General features: G+C 38.1%; 1 protein-coding gene across 3 annotated transcripts in view; it reads right to left on the bottom strand.

The window, feature by feature from the left end:
- GADL1 (glutamate decarboxylase like 1) overlaps positions 1 to 26402 on the bottom strand; it is an 84620-nt gene that overhangs the window by 34868 nt on the left and 23350 nt on the right. For all 3 annotated transcript variants that reach the window (XM_074900578.1, XM_074900577.1, XM_074900576.1), the window contains exons 9-14: positions 24166 to 24282; positions 18020 to 18084; positions 17692 to 17773; positions 10170 to 10369; positions 5837 to 5888; positions 2659 to 2748 (exon numbers count right to left, since the gene is read on the bottom strand). In XM_074900578.1, the coding sequence (XP_074756679.1) occupies positions 2659 to 2748; positions 5837 to 5888; positions 10170 to 10369; positions 17692 to 17773; positions 18020 to 18084; positions 24166 to 24282 (606 nt within the window). The remainder of the gene's footprint in view (positions 1 to 2658; positions 2749 to 5836; positions 5889 to 10169; positions 10370 to 17691; positions 17774 to 18019; positions 18085 to 24165; positions 24283 to 26402) is intronic.

Here is a 26402-nt window from a genome sequence, read left to right on the forward strand (position 1 = left end):
AAGAAACAGTTTACCACCAAAAAAAAAAAAAAAAAGCTTCCGAGACACACACTTTATGTAGGACAGCTACAAGACTGACATCAGAATCAGGTATCATACTGTGATTCAGTCAGCCCTGACATATTTTCACCTAAAGTGGGCCATGGAAGCTAGAGAAGAGCCAGTACAGCAGAAAACCTTCAGGGTTATTTTGCATAGGACAATGCAAATTCTTCACAAAGCTGAAGACCTGAGATCACAGCTACTTGCCTATCAACTTTTGCCAGCACTGAAACTCATGTAACTAACCTCAGAAGACAGCATGTTATTCTGAACAATATTGCTGAACAAACAGTTGAATAAAATCAATTACCTGCTCAAGAGATTTTTAAGACACACATTTCCTTAATTATTGTCAGATATGCAGGTCAACAAAAAGGAAGATTGATTTCTGGATAAATTGAATAACTGTGATGTTAAAATGTTGTGTGAAAGAAACTGTGAATTAAAGCATTTTAATACTCATTTTAGTGAAATGATGAGAATATTCAGGAAACACTTGCAGTCAAGAAACTGTATACGTCCCCATCTGCCCATCAACGGCATAATGCAACAACCTCTCCAGTCTTCATCTTCTTATCAGTTACACCCATTATTTGTGCTGATTAATGTAATATAATGACTATGCTGTTTGCATCAGCAACATTGCAATCAACAAATTGACATTAGATGGAAAAGTCAGTGATCTTTTGTGACCCAATGCTGTCATCTCATATGCTCACTGGTACATGTTGTGCCCCAAACTGGCCCTCAGCATCCAAAAAGCTAAGTAACCCCAGGCCTGTCCCTGTAGAGTATCAAGAAGGTGAAATAACATGTTTTAGTTGTGTAACAGGCTCATTTCTGTAGTGTCCAAAAACTTCCCAGCAGTGCCTAAAACAACGCAACTAACAATCATCATTTGTTGTCTCCTCTGAGAGAGGAATTTGTGCCATTCAGTGCCTTGCTTTGCTAGGGAGTTTTAGTCTGTTTTGTGGTAGGTTTTTTTTCAGGCTTTTGTGGAGAGGCAGAAAATAGGTTATGTTTCAGGATTCTGTGTTTCTTAGTGTTTCATCAGAGGAGGCATAAGAAGCAAAAAAAATGTCACCTTTCACATGAAAAGAATGGTTGAGATTTGCAGTGGTGCTCAGTTCTTGGGAGAAATTGCACACAAGCTCCTTTCCCTCCAAGTTCTCTCCCACAAAACACTGGCTAGGAAATCCACATTTCCAGCATCAGTCTATCTATACCAGTACATAAAATAAAGCCAGGCATCTATTCCCCACCCTGACTGGAAGCACCATAAAGCAGCAGAGCAAAGAACCAGTAAGTTACACTCAATAAGCCACTCACAATATACGTGCTCAAAGCCATTCATTGCGCTTCAGCCATTCCCTCCTTGGTCCCTTCCGTAGCACACGTAAATCAAAAGGTGACAGTTGCAGCACTATTTCTTCTACACCTTCCCATTGCTCTTTTCCAAATCCTCATCCCTCCATGAGCAGAGGAGCTGTTATACAGCTCTCTGTGTGTGTATATATATGTATACATATATATAGGCCTTCCACTCTTAACAGGAGAAAGGGAAGCCCCATATGAAAGGATCATACCCCACCCATGCTTTGTGAAAGCATGGTAAATGCAAAGCCCTTGTATCCACACTGTGGCTATGCATGGCTTTGTACTGCAAAAGTTAAACATACTTTCCAAAACAATACAGACCATGTTAAGGAAGACCTCAGCCCTAAAAACATCAGCATCCAGCATAAATTGAAAGCAATTCATGTGAAAGAAAAGCTGCTGAGAGGAAAGCAGATGTTAGAGGAAGCATGCATTTATATGTAGTACATATAGCATGTATATATAGTATGTATACAATACACATATTTGAATATGGTATGCACATCTATGCTCTAGCTTAAATTTCCAATAGCAAATTCTAGGAAAAAATAAATGTAGAACACCAAAGCTGCTACAGAGAGGAGCAAACAATGAATTAAATTCAATTCCTCACAGAACAGCTTATTCAGTAAAACATAATACCATAGTGTCTATTGGCATCTTAATTAAGTCTTTACTGATTCCCCAGTAGTAACTTCAGAGTGTTACTGCTGCTTTTTTAAGATGTTCATGATTTTCTACTACCAGGATGGCAAATAGTTACCAAAACACTCATCAGTGAAGTTTTTCCCATTGTATTCCTGTTGTCATTTATGGGTTGTTTAACATCAGAAATATATTCTTAAGCACTTCTTCACTTGCATTATCATAGATCATCATAGATAATGCAAGACAAGTTCCAAGGACAGCATTAAGTGTCTGAAACAGGTAATGAATACTCTTGTCTAGACAAGAGATGCACACAACACTGTTCCTCTTCTCTCAGTTCTGCCAGCAGCTAACAGCTTTGATAGTAAGCTGAATACTTGTAAATGCCTGCACCTCTTACATTAAGAAAAAAAATAATTAGCCTTGTCTAAACAAGAAACAAATTTAAATCCTACCAACATCTAGTTAAGGATTAAATCCCCATTCTACTGGTAGGTTAATGGTGAGCAAAGCCAAGGGCTATTTCACATTCTTATCCAACACACAGATCAGTCAGTAAGATACAGGTAACACTGTTCATGTGATGCTCACCTGGTGTAGCTTCTGCCAAAATTCAGGTCCATCCTCCATTTTTCTTAAGCTTGGTGGAATGTACCAAAAGCAAACGTTTGCATACTCCGGCTAAACAAGAGAACAAATGATTGTTTACCAGATGTAACAAATGGAACAGGAATACATATTATAGCTCGTCAAAAAGTTCTGCTTTATTTTGGGGGAGGGGTGGTGGTGTGAAATACCTTGGAGTTTATACCCTTTTCATTAAAAATTCCTTCTCCGACTCATGTTTTGTTTCCCTTTTTTGAAACTAGAAATAATTTTCATATAATCCATTTCTCTTCCTGCTGCCAGAAAAAGGAAACCTTTTGTGGTTTCTTTTTCATTTCTTTTACCTATATACATATTTAACTCTGCTTTGCTCACTAAAAACTTTGGTTAGGAAAAAACTGTAAGAGAGGCATACAGAGGTAACAAAGATTTAAAGTTGCTTCCATTTTGAAAGAGAGCAGCACTCTTTTTAGTGTTTTTTTAAAATGGAAATTTCCTATGATGCATTTTACAGAACACACACAAACTCAATTTTTGTCACCATTTAACACTTGCACACCTAGTCATTTTTTTACTCAACAATGCTAATCTCCTTTTATATTACATAGCATGCTACACAGTACTGGAGTTAATGCCGGCTTTCTCAGTCTCCACATTTTACAAGAATCTTGGGACTCCTTGAAGGGTATATGCCATACCCTGGATATACCTTGTCCAATATCTAAGCAGGCCTTTTGAGCAAAGACTGAGACTCCACATCTCTGCTTTCCTCCAGAAAAATTTTGCCTTTAAACTCAGCTGAGAATTAGCTGTAAGACTCACAACAAGAATGGCTGTTCACCATGCATTATAAAAGAAGGCATTTTATGCTCATGAGGTTTCTGTTTCAGATATGATTGAGGAAATGTTCCCAGCAGACCAGCCCAGGGTGTGTCCACATTTCCAGCTAATTTGGAACAATTTTTATTATTTATTTTTTTTACCTATACAGATAGTAATAGCATGAGGAATAGATCTGCCTGCTAATCCCACCCAATACTACCCATAAAACTACTCAGTCAATCTTGACCTACATTATTTGCAACACAGTATTTAAGTGGGGTCTAGATTATAACATGGATTATAAACTCCCACACCCCTCTCCCCTCCCACATGCTACCCTCATTAGTACCGGTTGAAAGAAAAAAAAAAAAAATTACGTTAGTAGCTGGGTCACACCATCTTTTGCCCCACTGTGAATGCGGCTGCTATTACAATCCCAGGCAGTCCCCCGAAGAAGGAGAGCCCACCAGCTGAGACATGTTCTTTCATGAAAGGGCACTGAGACCTGCTCATATCATTTTCTGCCTCACTTCAAAGAATGCATTAAATACAATTTAATCATCAAGAAGAATATCGTTGTCAGCAGGAACAGAGCTGCAAACCTGCCACCTGCTGCCACTGAATGAAATAAAGCTCAGTTCTTAAAGTCCCATTTCTTTCCCCAAAGAGCATGCATTTAGTACACACATAAACACAGACCCTGAAAAGGCTGAGGCTTCCTCATGAGTGCAAGCACTAGCTCACTGTTACAGGGTTTATTTTAAAAATATTTAAAATCAGATGGCAGGAGTAGACAGATGGCATATATTACCATATTGCCATTGCCTATATTGCCTTCTTGATTATATCAGTTTCCTTTCACACATCAAATACATCATCCCCCTCTGAAAATACCATTCATCCTAGAAAAAAACTTAACTGCCCCCAGCCATTCTTCACTATTTCTGGTTATCTTGTCACAGCTCTTATCCAAGCAGGTAAGCAATTATACCACAGAAAAGTTCAAGATGACTGAAGTGCGAGAGGCATTTCCAGGCCATAGAGCGGTTCTTGTTACAGGACTTCCCTCACTGCATGTATCAGAGGATCATCTTCCTGAGCTTCTTGTCCAAAGTCCAAATTCCTTTCAGAAAGGGCTCACACAACTGGGCCTAGTTGCCTCCCAGCAGTCTTTGAATTCTCACCGCTTGTCTCCCTGCACTCCTGAAAACCTTTTCTTAACCCTTGCTCAACTTCCTTCTTATAGCCCTGTACTATACTGTACATTATATACACAATATACTATACAGTAGCACTCCTTCCAGTCCCACTTTCAATAGAGGTGTCCTGTTCCCGCAGGAACTAAACAGCAGCCTCTGCTCTCACTTCTACAGTAAATCCAAGCTCTCTGCTGAACTCCACAATAACAGAAAATGGAGAGCTTTGAACAGACTTGCCACTTTTGTAATCTCATCATGTGCTGCTGGTCCAAACTCCTTTGCTCCACGTAAAGTTTCCCAGTATGCACTTTTAAATTCAGTTTTCAGTGTTAAAGGGAAAAGTTTATATTGTATGAATAGCATAAAATATTTTCATATTTCACATTTCTTCTATCCTAACCTGAAATGCTCACGGCATCAGCAAGTATAAACCAAACCTGCATCATTATGGTTTGTCGGCCTTCATGTGTGGCACTTATTCCATTTCCCTTCCTCCTCCATGTGTTCTCTTCCTCCCCATGCTACATACCCAGCTGTCTTTCACACATATACACTTCCAACAATGCAGAAGGTTCTTCCAAAAGTGACAGGTCTTTGCAACATCCTCAGATATTAGTCTCATTAACCAAAGAGCTGAGGATACGTGGAAAAATAGAGCTTTAGCTCTGCCCTATTTACTCACTCTCCCACAAACAAGATCACCAACAGGTAATAAACTGACAGTTTTAGCAAAGATGAGTGAAAAACACAACTTCTGTGTAGTTTTTATGGAGATAAGTGTAGAAAAAGAATTAAGGAAAAAAACATCAGCTTTAACAATGAAAAGTCCATTTTAGGATCAAAATATTCTTCCGTATAGCACACAGTCTGACAAGCACTGGGGTTTTTTTGCAATCAGACTCTTCACTTTCACAGAAAAGTGCTCCATCTATAGCCCCTGAGGCAATACAGGCCCAGAAGCTAGGAAAATAGGTAGACTGGTGATAGGGAATACAGCACATGTTATAGGTGTTCAATAGTGTATCTCCGGTACATAAACTTATTACATACTTCAAATACAAATTGGCAATTGGTTAAAAAGAACAACAAACAACAGACACCCTCCCCAATAACAACAACCGTTCAGTTCCATTTTCACTTACCTCCAAAAGAAGCTGGAATCCCTCTCTTTTCTTAATTTCTTCCACTAGATATCTGTAATTAAAAATGCAGGGTTTTAAAGCACAGAACAAAACAATACATACAGACAACAACAAAAAAAGGTCTTGAACATGTATACACTTTTTTCCCTTTTATTTTTTTCCCCCTCCCCTCCCCCTAAAGAAACCAGAGTTAAACCTCATTTCTACCTGCTGTGAAAATGCAGTAGCTATCAGTTCCTGGAAACAAATGAAGGCTACAGCCATCCAAGGAGCACTGAGGAGAGGCCAAAGTCTATCCTCAGGCACAGATTTTCAGTGGAGCCACATGGCACAAATTGATCCTATTTGCATCAGACTGTGAACTTTCACAATGCAAATTTCCATTGATGTTGCTCTCTACAAATTAATTCCTCCATCTCTTTCTCGAGTGCTGATGCTGTGCTGCCACGTTATTTCATGGTTACCCTGACATCTCTTGCACTAACTCTCAGTTACTCTTGTAACTGCAATCTTTTAGTTTAGCCCAGAATTTAAAAGTTTCCATATACTTCAAGCCCAGAAATTTTCCCAGTGTTCCAGCCTCTACACAACAGTGCACGTTTCCACTCAGTAAGTCACTGTTGATGCACAATAATCCCTGGGCATCCTATGCTAACAATGCACTGAAATAGTTATTTCTTTCCTCTTTCACCTGTCAGTATGAAAAGTATGGAAGCCCTCAATGGGAAGATAAGTTTGAATCAAAACTTTGCAACCAAAAAGCTTCAATTTATAGACATTTTTTAACACATGACCTCAACTTTGCCATGGCACACATCACACAGGAATTCTGAAGCAAAGAGGACACTGACATAGCTGGGATTTCTCTCTTTATTCCCCACCCACCCCATCCCCCAAGCCTTCCAAAGGAAAACTCCAAAGAAATCACCCTCAAATCCACACAGCTTTTCCATTTCAACAGAACTTTTGTCTTCCACACAAAGATTTTACTGTCTAACAGTAATAAAACTGAGACAGTTAAACACTGATTGTGTATGAATCTGTTCTTTTGGTGCATTTATTTGGCATTTTCTTACCTGCAGCTGCATTAGTGGACATCACACAAATAATTTGTTTATCTACTACTTGAAGAAGAAAAATATTGTCAAAATAACCCGCCTTGGTCCTATCCACATACCAGAAACCTGCCCCTACAGGGACACCTCTAGCACAGTTGTATCTGCAACACCTGCTATTCGGTAGACATGCAGCAGAAACAGGTTGGCTAGGGAGGCAGTAATCAATACCCTAGATAGTATACATTTTTCAAAACAGAGCATAGGGAGTTGTCACACTGTTTATTATTAACAAGAATTGTGCATCTGACTCATTACCTCTTAGCACACATCTCTGCAAAATGATCGCTGTGGTGGAGTGTCAGCTCTCACAACATGCAGCTCGGAGTTGCACTGCACTGTGCACTGTTGAGATGTTTCTTCTCACTGTAACAATTTGAGGTTCTGGGCCTTTTCTGATATGATCATTTAGATCCTACTGTGTGCATTTCTTTGTTACCTGGCTGAAAATGCCCACACTACTGTTTAGGTTGAAAGAGAGGCATGCTGAAAGGTAAGCAGAAGGCTAGATATCATGTGAGCGTATTGGGGGGAACCTGCTTCTGTAGGGAAACTGGCTTAAGTAAAACAAGCTCAGTGCTTTTGTCCTGTTGATTAGAAGGTACTTGTCTGTGCCCATAAAACCAACATTTAGTGAAATCAGAAAAAAATAAGTGGCCTTGAATTTTATTTTTTTTTTTTAATAAATCATGAAAAAGAAACTTATGTATGTTCACCTTTATACTCTTCTCTCTTACTGTAAGTGCCTTCTTTTAATACCACCATCTGATATAGGACATCTGATGTTGGTCAAGCTCACAACACTGTTAATCATGTTCTTAACTACATTGCCAATAGCCTAAGAAGGCAGCCATTAGAAAATCCATCACCCATGATTTATCTTGCCAGGACCATTTGATGGCAGTGGAGCAATTTACTCTGTGCATCTTTCCACAGTTGACAGTGGAGTTTTATCATTGTGTCATGGCTGTAGAATGTCAGAAGGGCTTGAGTCTCAGTGAGGCCTAGAGTGCACAGAGAATTGGTGTTTGCTATGATTAAGCCTTACAGAAACTGAGGGATGGAGATCTGCAGTGAAAGTAGACATATGTCTGCTAAGAGTGGGTGTCAGAAGAGGAATCAGGCAGAAAAACTGCAAAGATGCTGAAGCATAAAACGCAGAGGTGGTTATAGTTTTATCCTAAAAGCAGTTTAATTCTATTTTCTTTTTAGTGTACTTCATAAAGCAACATCCCTGCATCAAAAATAATTTAAAAAAGAAAAAAAGCAAAAGACTTTCTGAAGTGATCAGCAGGATGCTCTACTGTAGGTATTTTTAAAATAAGCCTTTCCAAGTAGGTAGCATCATAATGTTCCCGGGATATCCAATACACTGAAAAAGTGACTCATCTTCAGAGCAAGAAGAAATTACTGGAATAGCCAATAAGCCAAGTTTGATGCAATAGAAATTTGCCTGCAATTACACTAAAACCTTTGCAGCTCTGCCTGACCATGGAGGAAAAAAAAAAGTAATCTTGCTCTTAAATTCTACAGTCAGTGGACTAGGTTCAGAATTAATCCAGGTCTGTGTTCAGGAACACTGAAATACTATCTTTGCAACATCAAAGTTAACACCTACTGTAACAAATCAGAAGGGCTGCACAGCTGTTGAATAGTTAGGAAACCTGGCATAGTGCCCAGTAAACCTAATGTCTGCTCCAAAGTGCCCATGTCCATGTAAATTCAAGACAGCAATGAAGCTACTGTAAAGAATATGTTTCATCAGATAATGACTAAGAATTTCTTCTTAAAGTGAAAAAAAAAAAGACAGCCCAGTCACTCCCTAGAAGCACTACCAGCTGAATCCTAACGTTTAAAGAAAATATCGATCCCAGAAAAGTCATTAATCACTACACTCTCAAACAACCTTGGCCAGTGACCTTGATAAGGCTGAATTCTCCTACTGATAGTGGAATGAATTACTTACTCTGTACAGACACAGAACAGTACAATGCTTTGGAACAAAAACAAGGTGCAATTTAACCAGAAGATACTAAGGAACACAACCAGCCAAACAAAGAGTGGCCTTAAAGAAGTAGAGAAAAAAGCCACAGTTCATTTAGGCTTTTCTGGTTTTGCTTCTTTCTTTTTATTCCTTTCTAATCCACTCTGGGTTTAGGACATGGGTATTTTTACCTTTAAGTGACTTCATTGAAGTGAGGCTATTCCTTTAATTTTCACTGGAGTAAACATTCAATTCTTTTCAACTTGGTAGTTCATAAAAAAAAGCAATGTGATATGGGTGACTTTTTTAGTATTAATGATTTGACTTATGGTAGTGTGTAACTAGCCCAGAAACTGGTGAAGATTTCATTGTGGTTTGTCTTGTATAAATTCTGAATACGACACTTCCAGTCAATTATTTTTAATGGGCCATTATCTTATTTCAATATTGATTCTTCTATCAGAAAACAAAACAAGCTGTATATGGAAGTTTCTTCCCAGAAAATGAGACATCATCATCACTTTAGAAACACCTTTTAGCAAGAATTTTGCAGAATTCATTTGTAAAACTCAGTTCTGCAAAACCAGAAACTTCATAAAATTGAACAGGGTGGGTGAGGGGAAGGTTGTACAAAAAAGGTGTTTCAGTCCCTAACAGAGCATACTATAAAAGCATGAAGAACTTCAGCAAACTTGTGGAGAAAAAAAAAAGCAGCATCTCAAAACAGTATGGCTTCATATACCGCTACTAAATCCTAACATTAACAGAGTGTCCTACAAACTTCTCCACATCAGCTTTCTGTGTTTCCTCAGCCATGAGGGATGAAGCTAACAGAAGAAGGGCTAATTCACTTCTTGATAGATGCAGCTCAGAGCCTGGCATATAGGGCTGCTTTTACATTAACACCAGAACACAGAGTTTTGAGTTAGAAGAAGGTGTATAGGTAAGTCTAGTTCAGATAACATAAACCCTAAACAATGTAGCTTGATAGTCTAATTTGGATGTCTGTGTTTACCAACATCTATGTTTATTGCTAAAATAATAATTACTATGAAATATTGTAGCAAACGTAGTAACACTAATTATTATTCCTATTAGTTCCTCCTATTATATGCAAACAAAAGGAGAGGCGGGGAAAAAGTAAAAGTGTAGTCTGTTCCAGGATTATCAGCAGTGTATCAGCAGTGTCAACATTTCAGTCAGACTAGACATATTCAAAATTGTGAGGTGGTACCTAGCCAAAGCCAGTGCCCTGTTTACTCTCTCCTCCAGGCCTGTGGTTCCCAATGCTTTCCACATCAGCCAGAATTTGAACGCATCTGGACGCCTGCTGCACTGAATGGATTTGTCACCAGTGTCATAGCTGACATCGTAGAACTTGTCCTGCTGGAACAGGTATGCAGCCTTGGCAGAGTAACACTTCTTCAGGAGGCCCTATTAGAAAGACAACAGAGACTTAGACTGCTGATAAACATTTTGAAACCTCTTATTCTTCACAAGCCACAGCCTTTTTTTCCCCTGTCTGTACCAACTGCTTAGTAAAACACAACTGGATGTGCAGGAAACTATCCAAAGCTTATGGTGTGGTTTAAGAACCCCGAATGAACCCGAAACCAATGAAGACAGCACTGACAACAATGAAACTTTTTTTAAATTATTTTCTTCTTAACATCACTGAAGAGTTGCAGACTGAAGAGGAACTCTGACTCAAGAAGCCATGGGAGTGAGTACCACAGAAACAGTTGCCCAAAGAAATACATGGATGGGAAAGAGGGAGGAGAAGGAGAAGCCTCTGCCCACTGCTGCAGTCAACAGAATGGAAGAACAGTGCCCAAGGAGCTTCCTACATGTTCACAAATGGCTCAATCTATTCCATTCTTTGTCAAAGAACCTTATATACAGCATAGTTAGTTGCACATAGGAAGGTTTTAGCCCCAAGGAATAAATGTTTAGCCCTTACAAAAAATAAAGTCACTGAGGATTTAGCATAGGCTGAGAGTGTAAACACCATGAGGAGATTAGCACAACCCCAGTTTTTGTCTCTTTTCACAGTTCAGACATTTTAACATTTAAAAATAAACCTCAGTAAAGGCACTTTAGCATACCCTAATTATGGTTTGTTAATGAAATTATTTTTATTCAGCAATCTCCAGTCTCCAAATTCTGATAGGCTGCCTGGGCAGGTATGAGCAGCAAAAACAAATGTGGCAAGTTCCAGCAAGGAACAAAGCTGGGAAACAGAAAGCACAGAAGCTGTTAAAGATGCAGGTTAGAGAAGCAACATAGGACTGGCCACTGGCCAAAGAATGAAATAACAAAGTATACTCTGTAATACTATGAAGTAAAGAGAAGGACAGGCAGAAAGCAGGTAATGAGAACAGAGATGAGGGTGGCCCTAACAAGGAGCCCAGCAGACTGACAAGGTTGTAGATTTGTCAGTGATACTAAAAATGGCTAAGAAAAATAAACCACAATCTATAAGGTAATACTAGAATAGAAATTCAGATGCGGTTAAAAACATGGCCAGAGCATCTGATTCAGATCTACAAACATGTACTTAAGTGACAGTTGAACCAGAAGTCTTCCATGCAGAACAGATCAAGGAACAGAAGTGGACACAGCACGACAGAAGTTGCTAAACAGTATCTCAAAGAGCACAGTTCCTTTTCCAACTCAACATCACTCTTTGATTTGAACCAACTGAAAAAGCATTTCACATTTCATCCTTTTCTCTTCATCTGCTGCAAGTCTGATTTTAAAATGGCAAACAGTGTCTGACATCACTCTTAATCAAAGTGTCATATTCCCATACCAGAGGTACAATTCTTGATCTACACTACAACACACTACTGATAACTTTGGAACTGACAATAAAATAGAAAAAAAAAAAAAAAGTCAAGACAAAAAAATCCAAAGGAGAAATAATCCATTGGCATACACAGTATAAGTCTTCCTCTCTCCTAGCCTTTTCAGTTCCCTCTATCAATACTAAAAACAAAAACACCCCAACCTGTGCACCTTTTCACAGAGCACAAAAGGAGAACACCAAAGGTTTCTCCACAACTTCTGTAGTGGTTTGAATACCCCACTGTAATATTGCTGGCTTGCAAAAATGACAGCAAATTCCATCTAAACTCTAGCTACAGGACCAGCACATTCAGGCTTGTGAAAAGACAGTTTATGTGACAGCTTGAGAAAAAAGGGGCAGTGGCCTCTTTCCCTCTGAGGTCAGAGGGATAATATGTGCTGCTGCAGCACATGGTAGCCCTAGTTGGAAAGCCAATGGTGGGCACAGTTCTTTTTGCAGTAATCAAGATTCTCACACCCACTTTCCAACTTTCTCAGAAAAAGAAAGGTGAGAAGATGACACTAGAAACCAAAGAAAAGTCAAGCTGTGAAGCATCCGCCCTTTACAGTTCTTCTGCAGCTTTGAGTTCTCTGACTAGCAGCTGCACAACAGGAACAGGAGTCTATTTGTCAAGCCACTGTGCCCTATTCATTTACATCCTCATATCTTAATTTTCAGGGTAAATAAAAGTTTACTAGACATTGCATTTAAAAGAAAAACAAACAAACAAAAACCACCCAAAAAACAACAACAACAAAAAAAAAAAACGCACCACAAAAATCCAAACAGCTAGCAACATCCAAAAATTTAAGTTAATTGCTTTGTCTCTTACTGACTTGAAAATTTTGCAGTGTTTCTGCAGTGAGTGTATAGCAGGGTTGATCACTGTGGGACTATCTTATGTCTTCCCAGAATGTAATAGAGCTGCACAATAGAGGACATCACAGGATATTAGTTCCCCTCATACCTGTCGTCCAAGAATTAATAACTTTTGTTTGTCACAAGGAACCTAAACTCAGTTGGCAATATTATGGAGAGATTGTGAAAAGTTCACTTAAGATCACAGTACAGCTGCAGAGTTTCATGGTTTAAACACAAATGTTCTAGAGTGAAAACACAACAAGAACAAACAGTTCAATCTCTCTGAGTGAACTCAAATTCCTGGGAACATTTTTTTTCAAAAAAGTGGGTATTGTCCCACTCTCCCAATACATCTGAAGCTGACAAAACATGCTAGCTTGATGATCCTTTTCCATGTGCTTATCTTACTAATAATGCAACATGCTCAAGAAATCCTGCTGAAGATATTGCCTACTGTCAATCTCCACAGGCAAGTAAAGTGACATCCTCCAGCACGTCACTAGAGCAGACAGAAGAAAAAAATCATGCTTTGTGAGAAAAAGAAATATGCCAGATCAATACAAGAAGCAAGGTGGAGGAGAAAGAGAAGACAAAGACAATGTTAAAAAACGGTGTGGGCAGGAAGGACAACAGAAGAGGGAAAAAATCCAAGATAAAATGTTATGCTCAAGAAAGCAGTTATTTCTTGATTGATGTTGTCTCAGGAGTAATAGACTCAAACATGTTGAAGACATAAAAAGCCATCTCAGTTTTCCTAGTCATACGATGGAAAAGTAGGAAAACGATAGGAAAAAAGTATGTTTTCTAACATTCTCAGTCACAAGAAGACCCCAACATTTTCACAGAATCATCTAGGTTGGAAAAGACCTTGAAGATCACCTAGTCCAATCATTGACCTAACACTGACAGTTCTGAACTACACCATATCCCTCAGCGCTATGTCAACCCAATTATTGCACACAGTAACTGAGCTGCTTCATCTGTTCAGAAGAATTGCAAAAATTTCATTAGAACTGCTCCATTTGACAAGTCTGAGATCCTTTCTTCAGCATCTTTTATGTTTCTAACCTTTGTACAGAGACTAATGGTAGTGGGTCTGTCTTACACTGGACCTGTTAATTTTAGAAAAAGGAAATACTATTTTCATGAAAGTCCCAGTCCACTGTGAAGTTTCAAATATCCATAGACTTCATCAAAACCAAATGCTAGTTGCTGTGTATTCTAATTAAAGGCAAATAAATGAGTAATTATTGATACTGAAATCAATATATAGATGAGCTTCAGCTTCATAATTCAACATAATTTTCTCATTGAACGCACTTACCTACAGCAAGCCTTCTGATCTCTTTCCATTTCCATTGTTAGTTAAAAGTGAATTTCAATTTCATTAACAAAATATTTTTTCCCCAAGCTTTTTCTCCCCCGAGACAAGCAACTTTCTGATTTGCCTCATCTGAAGCAATAAGGACAATCTTTTAAATGGCATACTTGAAAATTCTCAAAAGCTGTGCAGTGCAAAAGGCCACCCCTGTAATTCACTTCAAGAGGTGAGAAGGATCTCTCAGTTGTACTAACCCCAAGCAGAAAGCAATGGGAATAGATTATTTCCCACAGCTGCCCTGGAAAGGAATCAGGGAAGTAGACATCTTTGTGATACTGCTAATGAGGAAAAGATTACACTGTAGATGGCTACCATGATCACCTCAATCAATTCTATTCTGTGCTAAACTGGGATTTCATTACCTACATTCTTTGAGACTTTATTTTTAAGTAAGAAGTGAAAATTCTGCTCATCACCTAGAATTGATTGCTAATTACCTAACCTAGTGCTACATTCTAACAAGTTACAGAACTCTGGCATTGGTGACAAACATCAGTTCTCTATATGGTGATAATATTCACATTTATATGGATTATAGCAAGGAGAAATCGGAGCAGGTCTGTGGTCCTAAGGGAGTATGTACAACCCAAGACTGATTCATAGCATTTTAAGAACATATAAGAACAAAGCTGAATTACTAATGTTTTGAGAATAATGGTCCACCTTGCTCTGTGTTTAAACAGTCACTGCAATTCACACCACAACAAGACAAGTGTTTTCTGAATAAGTCTATCTTATTACAGAAGTGATCAAAGTTACTAAGTGTATGGCAGTGAAAAAGAAATAACTGTGCATTTCTTGAGTGCTTTAAGCACTGACGAACTACTGTCATTGATCTGAGCTTTTCCAGAGGATTAACCAATCTCTCTTTCCCCTTGCTGAAAAGGCTTCTCCCTTCTAACCAAGTCAAACACATATTTCTCTCTTCTATCCCTACCTTCTTTGGAAATCATTGCAATTTTGTTTTGCTAAGGCTGGAAAATACTCTCTTATATCGGCATGTCACTGCAGTTTATCCTTTTTTAAATCTGTATAGGAAAATATTTAAATACAATGTTTCATTCTAATAATCTAGCTGCAATGTCTTAAGCCTATTAATACTGCTAAACCACATAGCTTTATTGATGCCATGCAGTAAAAAAAAACAAACCAAACAAAACCAGTCACTATTACTTTTGCTAATCGGAAATCAGGGTGTCACTACTACATCAGAAATACTGATTCCTTCTCAAGATTATCTTTTCATACATAAAGTAAAATACAGTGCTTGGGCTTGTTAAACTATCTATTCCTTAAAAAAAAAAAAAAAAAAAAAAAAGGAGAGAGAGGGAGAGAGGAAAAACTGAAGGGGATTATTTGTCCACTTATAACCACCCAACTCTAATCCTGAGAAAGTCCACAGTTTCCAAATGGATCTCAAAGCAAATGAAAAGACGGGCTAAAAAACTTCTTTAATCAGACCTTCAAAGGGGTCTAGGGCTTGATTCATAAATGAGTTTTAACATCTGTGTTTAGCATTTTGCTGCTCTGATTTCTTGCAGAATTCACCACTTCAGAAACCACCTAAGGTTCCTTGAACATTCACTAGAAGAGTAATGTGTGCCAAACTCTTCCAGCTCTCACTGACATCCTAACCACAGAGTGAAGGAATTATGTTCACAAATAAATCTGTGCTTCACCTGCAGCCATAGGTATTCATGTGATTTAGGAGCAGTGAAACAAGCTTCAAGGTGCAAAACTGATACACATATTCTTCCCTTATCTTAATGGTGTGAAAATAGCATTTTTAATGGGAAACTGGATTCAGCTGCCTTTTCTGGTATGGAGAGGATCAAAGTGAAGCAAGGTCTTTCTGCCAAAGCATCTTTAACATGCATTTGATTTTTTTATCTTAAGGATTTATATTCCAATACTGTCAAAAAACTGGTAAGAAAGTATTCAAATCTGTATGTGCATCTGTTTGTATATACAGACTGCACTGGCACATACACACGTAAGTGCCAATTTTCCAGAAAGTAAACACTGAGTATAATGCCCTCTCCTTCCCACATAGAAATCTTCTACTTTTCAGAATGCATCTTGTTGTACAAAAGAAACTGATTGCATGATCAGTAACACTTGTGTTTCCACCTCTCAGTGGCCTAAGATTCAATTCCACAAGTATTTCCAGTACAACATTGCCTAGCTGTGATTTAGAAGTGGAATAGGGTTGCTCTACCATTACATTCCCTGGAAGGAGAATACAGAAAGGCTGCCAGAGCCCTGGAGTTGGAAGAGTGTTTGTAAAGTGACTATAAATGCCAGGACAGCTAGAATATTTTATTCCTCTCCATTTCTTTCCTCTTTCTTCCTGAGAAATTTCCACTGTGCAGCCCCAATAGTCTAATCATCACCTGGGGCTATATCTATGTACTGGGCCTAATTAGTTAAAAATATAGCACTGAAACCTTCCCAAGCCTGCAATTAAGACAGTGCATTTCTCTTAGTCAATAACTTCATTCTGCTTGGTTTTCACCCTGGAATAAAGTGATGGACAGGTAGTACTGGAGTCTAATTCTCTTTAATCCCACCAGACTCTAGTCTAAGGAATTGAGAAGGCACACTTCTCCTTGCTGTCTCGCTAAGTCTCACCCCTGACTTGGAGCAATCAGCTCCACAAGAGCACTGATTAGCATCTATGCTCTTTGGTCCTCATGAGTTCTTACTACTAGAAGTTAGTAACCAATTACATGGATAGCTAACCACTAGCAGCTGAATAGAAACTATCAGCTGTTTTGACAGAGATTTATAAAAGTGATTTACAAACCATGGCCACAAAATAGTGATGCAAACCTCAGAGGCTCCATGTCTTCATGATGTTCAATCATTCATAACCTATGTACAAGCTAAAACTCACCCCTGATGGTGGACAATGGACATAAGTTTTAGCAAGGCCGAGTTTGAAATAGGACTTGAAATAACTGACCTCTTTCTGGGTTTTTTTCATTAAGATAGAAGAATTCCACAAAGATATAAGCAGGGACTTTCACCACACTGCAGACTCATCTCACTTTTGTGCCACTTGAGATCAAAGCTCTTTTGTTTGCTTGTCAGACCTTTTAATTAGCCATGGCTTTTGGAAAGCCTAAATCACCCTGGTGATAAGGAAGAACTAGTAGAGTGAAGAGAGAAGGCTCAGTACCTTTACGTATGTGTGCTTCAATTCCTATCAATCTCCTTTCCCACCCCGGTGCACCCACGTAAGGGGATGCAAAGAGGAGCCCTGTCTACTTTAAACAGATGCAGTACTGCTGCAGTCCCAATGGATGACAGCTATTCTGAGGACTTTGATGAGCTCAGTGTTTAAGTGCTGCAGACCCAGGTGACAAAATACTAAATTCTGAATGCAAATCATGTACAGAAGTCAACTAGTAAGGGCACCAGCTGCAAAATTTGACCACTGGTGAGTACAGTGACTTGGATCAGTTTGACCCTGCTCTCTTATTCACCCTTTTGTTAATTTTGTGGTGAAATTCAAAATAATATCATTCAGCATTTGCACTGCAGTGTAGTAAAGCTGACTTCCAGTTGTTTTCTAATTGTTTCCACTTCCATATTACAGCAATGACAGCCTACTACATTAAAAAAAAAAAAAAAAAAAGAAGAAAAAAGAACAGAAGGACTTACAGAGTTGTCTTTCACCAGAAGAGCACAGCATTGGATTCCTGCCAACAGCATTTTATGGGGATTCCAGGCAACGGAATCAGCCCTGCAAAATTTATAAATGGAGAAAGGGAGTTGGAAATTGCACCTATAATCATGGATACTAGAGAATCAAAACCGGGCAAACACAATCCAAGCAGACGAATCGGATTTCCAATTTTTAATTCACCACACAACCCCATAGGTTCGGAAATCTACCTAATTAATAGTAATATGTAATTTGGAAAATGCAGCTCTCATGGAGGCCAATGGGCCACACAACTTCATGGGTAAGTGTGCCCAACTGACTTACCTGTGGATGCCATGAAGAAGTCTGCAATGCTTCCTTGATATCAAAGCTGAGCCACCCCAAGAAGCCTGTTGGAATATTTATAGAGCAAAGACAATATTATTGGTATAAAGTTCTTTTGATAATGTTTCAAGTAATAATTTATGATGATGTTTTATCTCATTTAAAACTTAGTTTATTACAGGGTCAGTGAGCTAAATTTTGCCTGTAGTATCATCTATTGAAATAAAGATGACAGCCTGGGGCTATGCCTAAAATAGAGGAGCTGATGGTTTTTGTTGCACTATGTGAGCCACAAACTACACTGTCCCTTTCTCTGTGAGCAAGGGTATGAAACAAAGTGTCTTTGCATAACCTGATACATACCTGATACTGAATCAGGGGTGATTCCTTTTCCCCAGCCTAAACCTAAGTAGTGAGAGCAGAAAGCCCCATTTTGCATACCTTCTTCCTGCTAGACATTTTCTTTCTGAGACATTCACAAGGGAAATGGTGGAGAATGATTGTCTCTGCCAACTGTAAAGTCCAGGCTCAGATTTTCCACAGAATTTGGATGTGAAAAGCAAAGTCAGTGGTCACCAATAGCAGCACTTCTGTTACCAGCAATCCAACTGACCTTAAAATGGAGTAAGATTCACCACATCTCCTTTGGGTCATCTAAGAACTGTGTGGTCTAGGGGTCATTTAGGCTTTTTCTGTAGTGAAGCACCCTCCAATGAAACTCCTTATCAAGTGTCATCTTATCTATTCTAGATACCTGTCTTTGGGTGACACCTTTTGCAGATGCCTCTCTCCACAGGTCCCAGACAAACTTATTACACAAGTTTAAATTCTGGGCAGCTGGAGTCAGAGAAGGTGATTCTCATCCATGAATTCTGCAAGGATCAGATTTCACCCATCAGGTAGGTGCTGTGAATTTTCCATTCTCAAACAACAATATTTGTCCACAGGGGAGGGGTGGGGAGAAGATGCAACAAACAGTAGACATGTCATACAATGCATTTGAGAAAATATTACTAAATATGAAAAAAGTGATTTTTCAATGTTCATGTAGGCAGAATCCACTTAAGCAAATTCCCTGTGAAGTAAGCAAGGCTCCTCAGAGATGCATCAGTCCACAAAACATCTGAACTCAGTTTATTTAAAAAAAGAAAAAAAAAAAAAAAAAATCATACATTTTGGGCTAATGAAGAAATTTAAAAAAAAAAAAACAAAACACTGATGTGAAGATTCCTGACCTAAGCATGAAGAATACATGCTTGTTTGGCTTTTGTTCTTCTTTTCCATTGAAAGAAACAGATGTGATAGCTGATCTAAGAACTTAGCATCAGTATTTGCTTTGCAGGCCATACATTAGGAATAGGATCTGCTGTCTCTGGGAGACAGGCATGGTAAAGGCTCACAAGGGAAATGAAAGGTTAATAACTTGCCTTAACACATGTCGTTCTCATTAATGCAGTACATTAATGCACTGCACCATATTTTATGTTGTCATGCTCACAACATCCTTGCTGAGGAAAGGGGTGCTGCTCAATGTACAGGTGGTACCTATGGTGGGAAATTATTTGCCTGAAACTTCACAGTAATCCTGTGGCAGAACCATAACTTAAAATTGAGTTTCCCCAGCTAGCCCAAATTTGCTATGTTATGGGAAGACAATGAAACTGAACTTCATCTTCATAGACAAATTTCACCCTTCTCATTCTGCAATTCAATAAAGCCAAAACAGTCACTAAATTACTGCCTGATTTTCATAACTGATAAGCAACCCACTGAAATAAATATAATAAATTTAATAAATAATAAAAATAATAAATCTGTATCCAAAGGTATTTGAAAAAGTTGACATTTTCACATTGTCTCTGAAAAACAGGACTAGAAAGGCCCTCAGGAGGTCATGTCAACAGTGTGCCACACCCAAAGGCAGGGTCAGTCATACTAATCTCATTTCTGGCAAACACTTGTCTTTTCTAGATTTTATTAATCAATGAACACACCCAGCTTGTGATTAGCATCAAAGTGAAAAATAATGCGCAGAGACACACACACAATTTCTGCCTCCACAGCACTATTGGCGCTACTTTCTGCCTTTGTTTTAAAAATTACTGCTGGAGATCCGGAAGAGAGGGATGATAATATTGGAGGTCCAGGCATCTCTACCACCTCTCAGTCTCTCCAGCCACAGTGCTATAAGATGAATTTGTGCTCCATACTGCATTACCCAGTTCAAAGACCAACTGCTTAGGGATCCAGGGCTGGCAAAAACCTCCCAAAATTAGTGAGAAGGCCCCTAAGACGGAGAATCACTGGCTTTGTGTGGTTTTAAAGACCTCTAATGATGGAGGCTGCACAATTTAACCACTTAATTTGTGTTTAACGGTTACAACCCTACTGATTTAAAGTGTCAGTTCTAAACATTGTTACATCTTGTCATACCTGTGGCGGTCAGGGGAACAGATTATTCCTTTTCTTTTTGCAGCAGCTTTTAAAGCATATGTAGACTATTACGTATTTTCTAGTTTAAATAACATCAGTGCTTTCAATCTTTCCTCATTGGTCATAGTTTCTAGATACAGTTCTGTTTATCCTCACTGCTCTACTATTTTCTAATCTTTCTCCTGTAGGTCCTTAACCTTTTTGCAATGCAGCTTTTTATTTGGACACAATCTAGATAAAGCAGATTCTGCTTGGTGCTCAAAGAGAGAATTATTTTATATATCTTCTTTATTCAATTCTGAAAGACATTTAACCTTATTTGGAAATGCTTATGACTGCTGATCTGTGATGTACTGCAAAACCCAGACCTTTGTCTGAAGATCTGCTATCTAGCCAACAATCCCCAGCCTGTGTTTGTGCAGTTGATTATTACAGCTTAAACTTAGAGCTCTATCTTTATTGAACTGTAGCCTAGTTTTTCCACTTTTTTCTCCAAACTGTCAAGATCTCTTTGATTTCTAATCTTGTCCTCCCACTGCCTCTTGCAGCAGTTTTATGTTATTTTCAAATTTAGTCAGCATAATCTTTTTCATCCAAGTTATTAATGAAAATACCAGATAACTTCTAACTTGGAATGGATTTTTGTAGAATCCTGCTCAAAATTTTCTCCCCTTTCAGCAGTGAACCATCAGTAACTTCTCTCTAGGTATGATTTTTCAAACCAGGTTTTCACTCACTAGCACAGGGGCAGCTTGGCATGTTTCTTTGGCTTTCTGATGAGATTCAAAGACACAATAAAGTTAACTGCTTATCCTCCAGCCATGAAACTAGAGAAGGAAGGTAGATTGATCAAACTAGATTGACACATTTTGTTTATGACAGATTCAGCTGACAGCAATGCAGGTAGCTCAAAACACAAAGATTATCACCTATGTTATGCAATGTAATTGGTAACTAGGTATGAGAAAATTACGGTGTTTCATATGCAACAAGCCGCTTACAGCTGAATGACAGGAATCAGTGTTCACAGTGTGTTTAAACTAACTACCTAAGCACAGGCTAATAGGTCAAACATAATTTTGTTTCATATGGCTAGACTAGTACAAAAACAAACAAAAAAATCAAAGTAAGGACCAGCAGGGAATAAATATACATAGTATTTAAAATTGCATGAACACAATACATGACATAAGTGCTGGAGCTTGAGCGCATATTGATGATGCGAAACAAGTCCTTAAGGCATCATAGATGTACAATAGAATGCAATAAGCAACTGGAATGTGTGTATGAATACTGTAACGTGCACAAAATAAGCCTGGTTATAGTCGCTGCACTTAAGCTGTCGAATGGTTTGACAGCTGAGACATTTTGGGCTCACTGGTATTATCTTCTTAAAACAACTTTTTCCGTAACTACCTTTTCCTCTTTAGGTTTGTCTCCATGTGAGAGCTTATCTACTATTTCTGATTTTACCTAAATTTACCTTCCTGAAGCGCACTGATTTTATGCTGATGGTCTCCCTTTTGCCCTTCCTAAGAATCATGAGCTTTATCATTTCATATTTAATGAAAAGTCTCCCTAAGGCAAACACATCAATTTTCAGGATCAGAAAACATTCTGAAATGAGATATATCAGTGTAAATCTGGAAATAACACCACTGACATTCATGTAAGATATTCTTATAAACAGCTTTTGAGACCATTTGCAGTAGATAATCCTGATTCCCATCATGATACATGAAAAGTCCTGAATTAGACAGGACTTTCCATGTTTTTTAATCTTTAATTGTACTGTATCTTTTTTTTCTCCAAAGTAAAAGCAGGCCCAAATAGCAGTACTTACTTGCTATAACTTAGACTGCATAACATGTAAATCATTCAACAAGAAGCCAGGCCTTTCAGAGGCATGTAGATCCTCAAAGCTTTCAAAAAATATTATATTCTTGCCTATAAGGCTAAAAGGAGGTAGGGTTGCCTAAGAACAAAGAAAAAAATCCAACTCTTCACTATGTTTCCTGTACACTCTCTCTGAATGGCAGATGCCTGGTCTCACTGTACCTTTTCACATATTATTCTAGTAGACCTATTTTTAACGGTGCTGTGAGTGAAAAAAGGGTCATATTATGAATTACAATCTGTTCATTTACCATAGTACATTTGTATGTACATGTATGTCTAAAATCACTTATGTGGAAAGCTTTCAGTCTTTTCCCCATACCTGTTCTTACATAAATACAGATAGCAAATTTAAACAAAAATAAACAGATATCCACTCAATTCTTCATAGAGGGTGAAAGGAAAGATGGAAAAAATACTGACAGAACTCCTGAGAACCATTGAGAGGTTCATAATATGAATCACATCTTAACAGAACAAATGGTCTTCCAAAACCATAAACCCAATTTATTACCAGACATTTGTCCTTCTACTGGGAATCAATTAACATCTGACAACTACAGTCACTATTCAAACAGCAAATTAACTTTAAGATATTCACTGGCATTTTTACCTTAGTACATAAGGCAAAAATCAGAAGAAGTTTACAAAACACTACCAACTGCCTATCAAGTATATAGTTCAAAATACAGCCCATGCTCATCCCACCTAATTTCAGTTATTCAGCTACATGGAGTGTGTTAGGAGACTACTCATTGTCCTCCTACAGCCATTGCAGATGTCTCCAACCCTGTCTATTCAACTCACCTAAGATCCAACACAGATTCTGAATACATCCCTCTTTCCACCAGCTACAAGCAGACATACAAGAGACTAGCACCTAATGTGAATGCTGCACTTCTGCTGAAAATCTGCTAGGTTGTTCTCACCAGCACACAGCCATTAGGCAGGCACTTTAAATACTAGGGCTAAATTCTGTATCTTTGTCTCCAAGACAATAAGAAAATTCCTTTGACTCACACATTATGTGAGATATTTATTTGAAACCTACATTGCTGCCTATGTGATTTAGACACTCAAAGTTAAACAAATACTTCAGAAGTTTAGATCAAGTCTAAAAGTCTCCATTAATGTTGCTCCAAATTCTCTCATTGCTTCATGGCTTTTATCTAGCCATTCTTGATTTGTAGCATTGCAATTATAAAGAGAATGCAATTTTAGAAATTATGAAGTGACCTGGTTTTCCAAAAACACGTTTACATGTAATTTTTTCAGGTAATAAAAAGGCTCAATGATTATTCCCTAAAAAAATCATGAATGGATTTTAATATTCAAACCTAAAAATATAAAGAAATGAGAAAAGAAAAATTTCTAAACAATTTAGGAACACATAAGGAGATCCACAGAAAACTCAAGCCTGTAAGAATAATTTATGACTGGCTCAGTCAGAAATATACCTTTATTTTAACCTCTGTGAACCATACACAACAATTCTAATGTGTCCGTTCTCCAACAGAATGTGGAAAGAATCCAAAGTTGTATATAATCACCCCTGAAGCATACTTAGGAAGTAGCAAAAAGAAACTGATTTTAAAATCAGTTTGAAATATAATCTGACAATGACAAAATAGCTTTGACTGTTTCTCATAACCAAATTATTTGTTGTTTCTCAGCACATGTAACAGAAATCAGAATGTATTCTCTATGCAAAAAAAAGTTATTAGAGCCCAACTTACTTCTACAAAGAAACATCAACAGTCCAAGAAAAACAGCAATTATAAAAAAGAAATGCAAAACAACACAGTATACAAACTCACGTCAACATGAAGCCAGAGGCCATGCTTTACACAGATATCGGCAATTTTATCCAGAGGATCAAATGCTCCCAGCACTGTTGTGCCTGCTGTAGCACAGACAAGAAATGGCGCTGACCCCTGCAATTGGATTCAAAACAAAAAACTGTCATTTGCACTGCTCATTTCCTCCAGTTTATCTGCAGAGCTAAAGTATAAAAAGGTCTAGGAATGTAGGACAAAGATGCGAGTCTACATTTTAGTTTCCCAACAGAAGGTACTGCATTTAAAAGTGCTGACTAAAAAAAGAAAAAAAAAAAAAAAAAAGCATTTTTCATTTCCAGTTAACACCATCCCAGGGCAGACTTCACCAGATTCAGACTGTTTTGACAGATGCTAGTTTTGTCAAGATCAAAACATACCGCATATTTGACATCTCTCTTTATACACTGATTTTCATTTCTCAATCTTACACATTTTACTACCATATTTTCTGCCAAATAAAATAAAGCTACTAGCTCAGCCAGCAGGCTACCCATGCAAGAGCTCATCCCTCGAGGGGTTCCACCTGCATTGTCTCTAAAATGCCCCTATTCTCTGCCTGGTGAAGAAGAACCTTCAGTTAGGGAAGATGATTTGCCTTTGGCAGCACTGGCACATACCAGGACCGCAACAGTCATCGATGACTGACCCCCATCTACAGCAAAGCACTAGGCTCTTGCTCCTACCCCTGTCTAGAAAACAGGAAGGGCTGTAGATGGTAACTGATGTAAGGAGAGAGATCACTGGAAATCTCAGACATTTTTGAAGTTAGACAGGTGGGATAAGGAAAACTTTTGTCAGGTTGCAGTCTCAGGCAGCCATCATAAGCCATACATTTTGATTTCAGTGGCTCTGCTCATTGCTTTCCCATTCAAATAATATTGGGGCGCAATTACAATAGCAGACTAGGTCATGTACCCTTGCAGATGTGTGTGCCTGTGTCTACTTAAAAGCAGAAACTGAAACAATGAAAAAGAGTTGGTGGAGTCTGTAGCAACTCCATGAAATTGAGGGTATCAGCTGTAGCAAGGGCTATGCGACCTCACTTGCTGGTAAATACATGCTGAAGGAACTTCTCTGCACATTTCAGCATCTGTTCCACGCCATGACAATGCAGTTACTGAAGAGGCACTAAAGTTATTAAATTGTACAGTCTGGGATCCCTGGTGTTCATTTGCAGTGAATTAAATCTCTCAGATGATGCAAGTCTCTCTGCTGATGTAACTCAATGTAGCGTCACTGAAATCAGACATCAGCTGAAAAAAAAAAAAATCATACTCTACACAAGTCTTATGTATCTTCACTTCAGCTGAAATCCAATTTTTTTTTTTTTTTTTTTTTTTTTTTTTTTTACAAAAAAGTTGCCACCTTTAAACACCTGCTACAGAGACAGACAGGCTTGACTCACATTTACACTCTGACAGTTTTATACTTCTTTAACAGTGTAGAGAACTGGTTGAATGGTACATAATTATGATTTATCTGTATTTTTAAAATTCTTTACAAACTGCTACAGCAGTGAAAAGTAACCTTGGAATGAATTTCAATTAATCCCATACATTCACAAAGAATAACCAGACTATAATTCACTTCTTGATCATTCATTCCTAGTACAACCTACCACAAAAGTTAATCAAACTTACAAACCAGCCTGAAGCCCAAGTACAAAACTTGCAAGTGAGGCAAAGATGTATCTGCTGCACCTAGTTTCTGTTAGCGTTCTCACCAATTTTCTCCCACAGCTATATTGAAGTCAAAGGTCCCCCAGCAGCCAGCAGGTAACATGACTGAATATCAGGACAAGTCTAGGATCTCTATGAATTCCAAAGATTGTTACCATTACATTTTTTCCCCACAAAGAAGGGAATTAAAGTTTTATTATTATTGACAATATAGTTAAATAAATCTTCCTGACTGAATTCTCTAAAAAGAGACCTAAGGCTCTTACTATTCATAGCCAGTGATCATTTTGTGCTTCTATCACTAACAAATACATCCTCTGTTGTCTACAGTCATTAGAATATTTACTGTAATTCACTGAAGTGTCCTTCTGTAAAAGTTGTAAAGTAGCACTTTATCAAGGACAGACACACTTACTGAAGCTCTGATGAAATGAAAACCTTCAAATATACATGTAACTTCCATTAAAATGCAAGTAATTTCTCCTGTAAGCAGAGCATTTTAATATAGAATATGTTTTTAAATTGCAGAGCATAATA

The sequence above is a fragment of the Athene noctua genome, chromosome 2, assembly GCF_965140245.1.
Source record: "Athene noctua chromosome 2, bAthNoc1.hap1.1, whole genome shotgun sequence".
Lineage (NCBI taxonomy): Eukaryota > Metazoa > Chordata > Aves > Strigiformes > Strigidae > Athene > Athene noctua.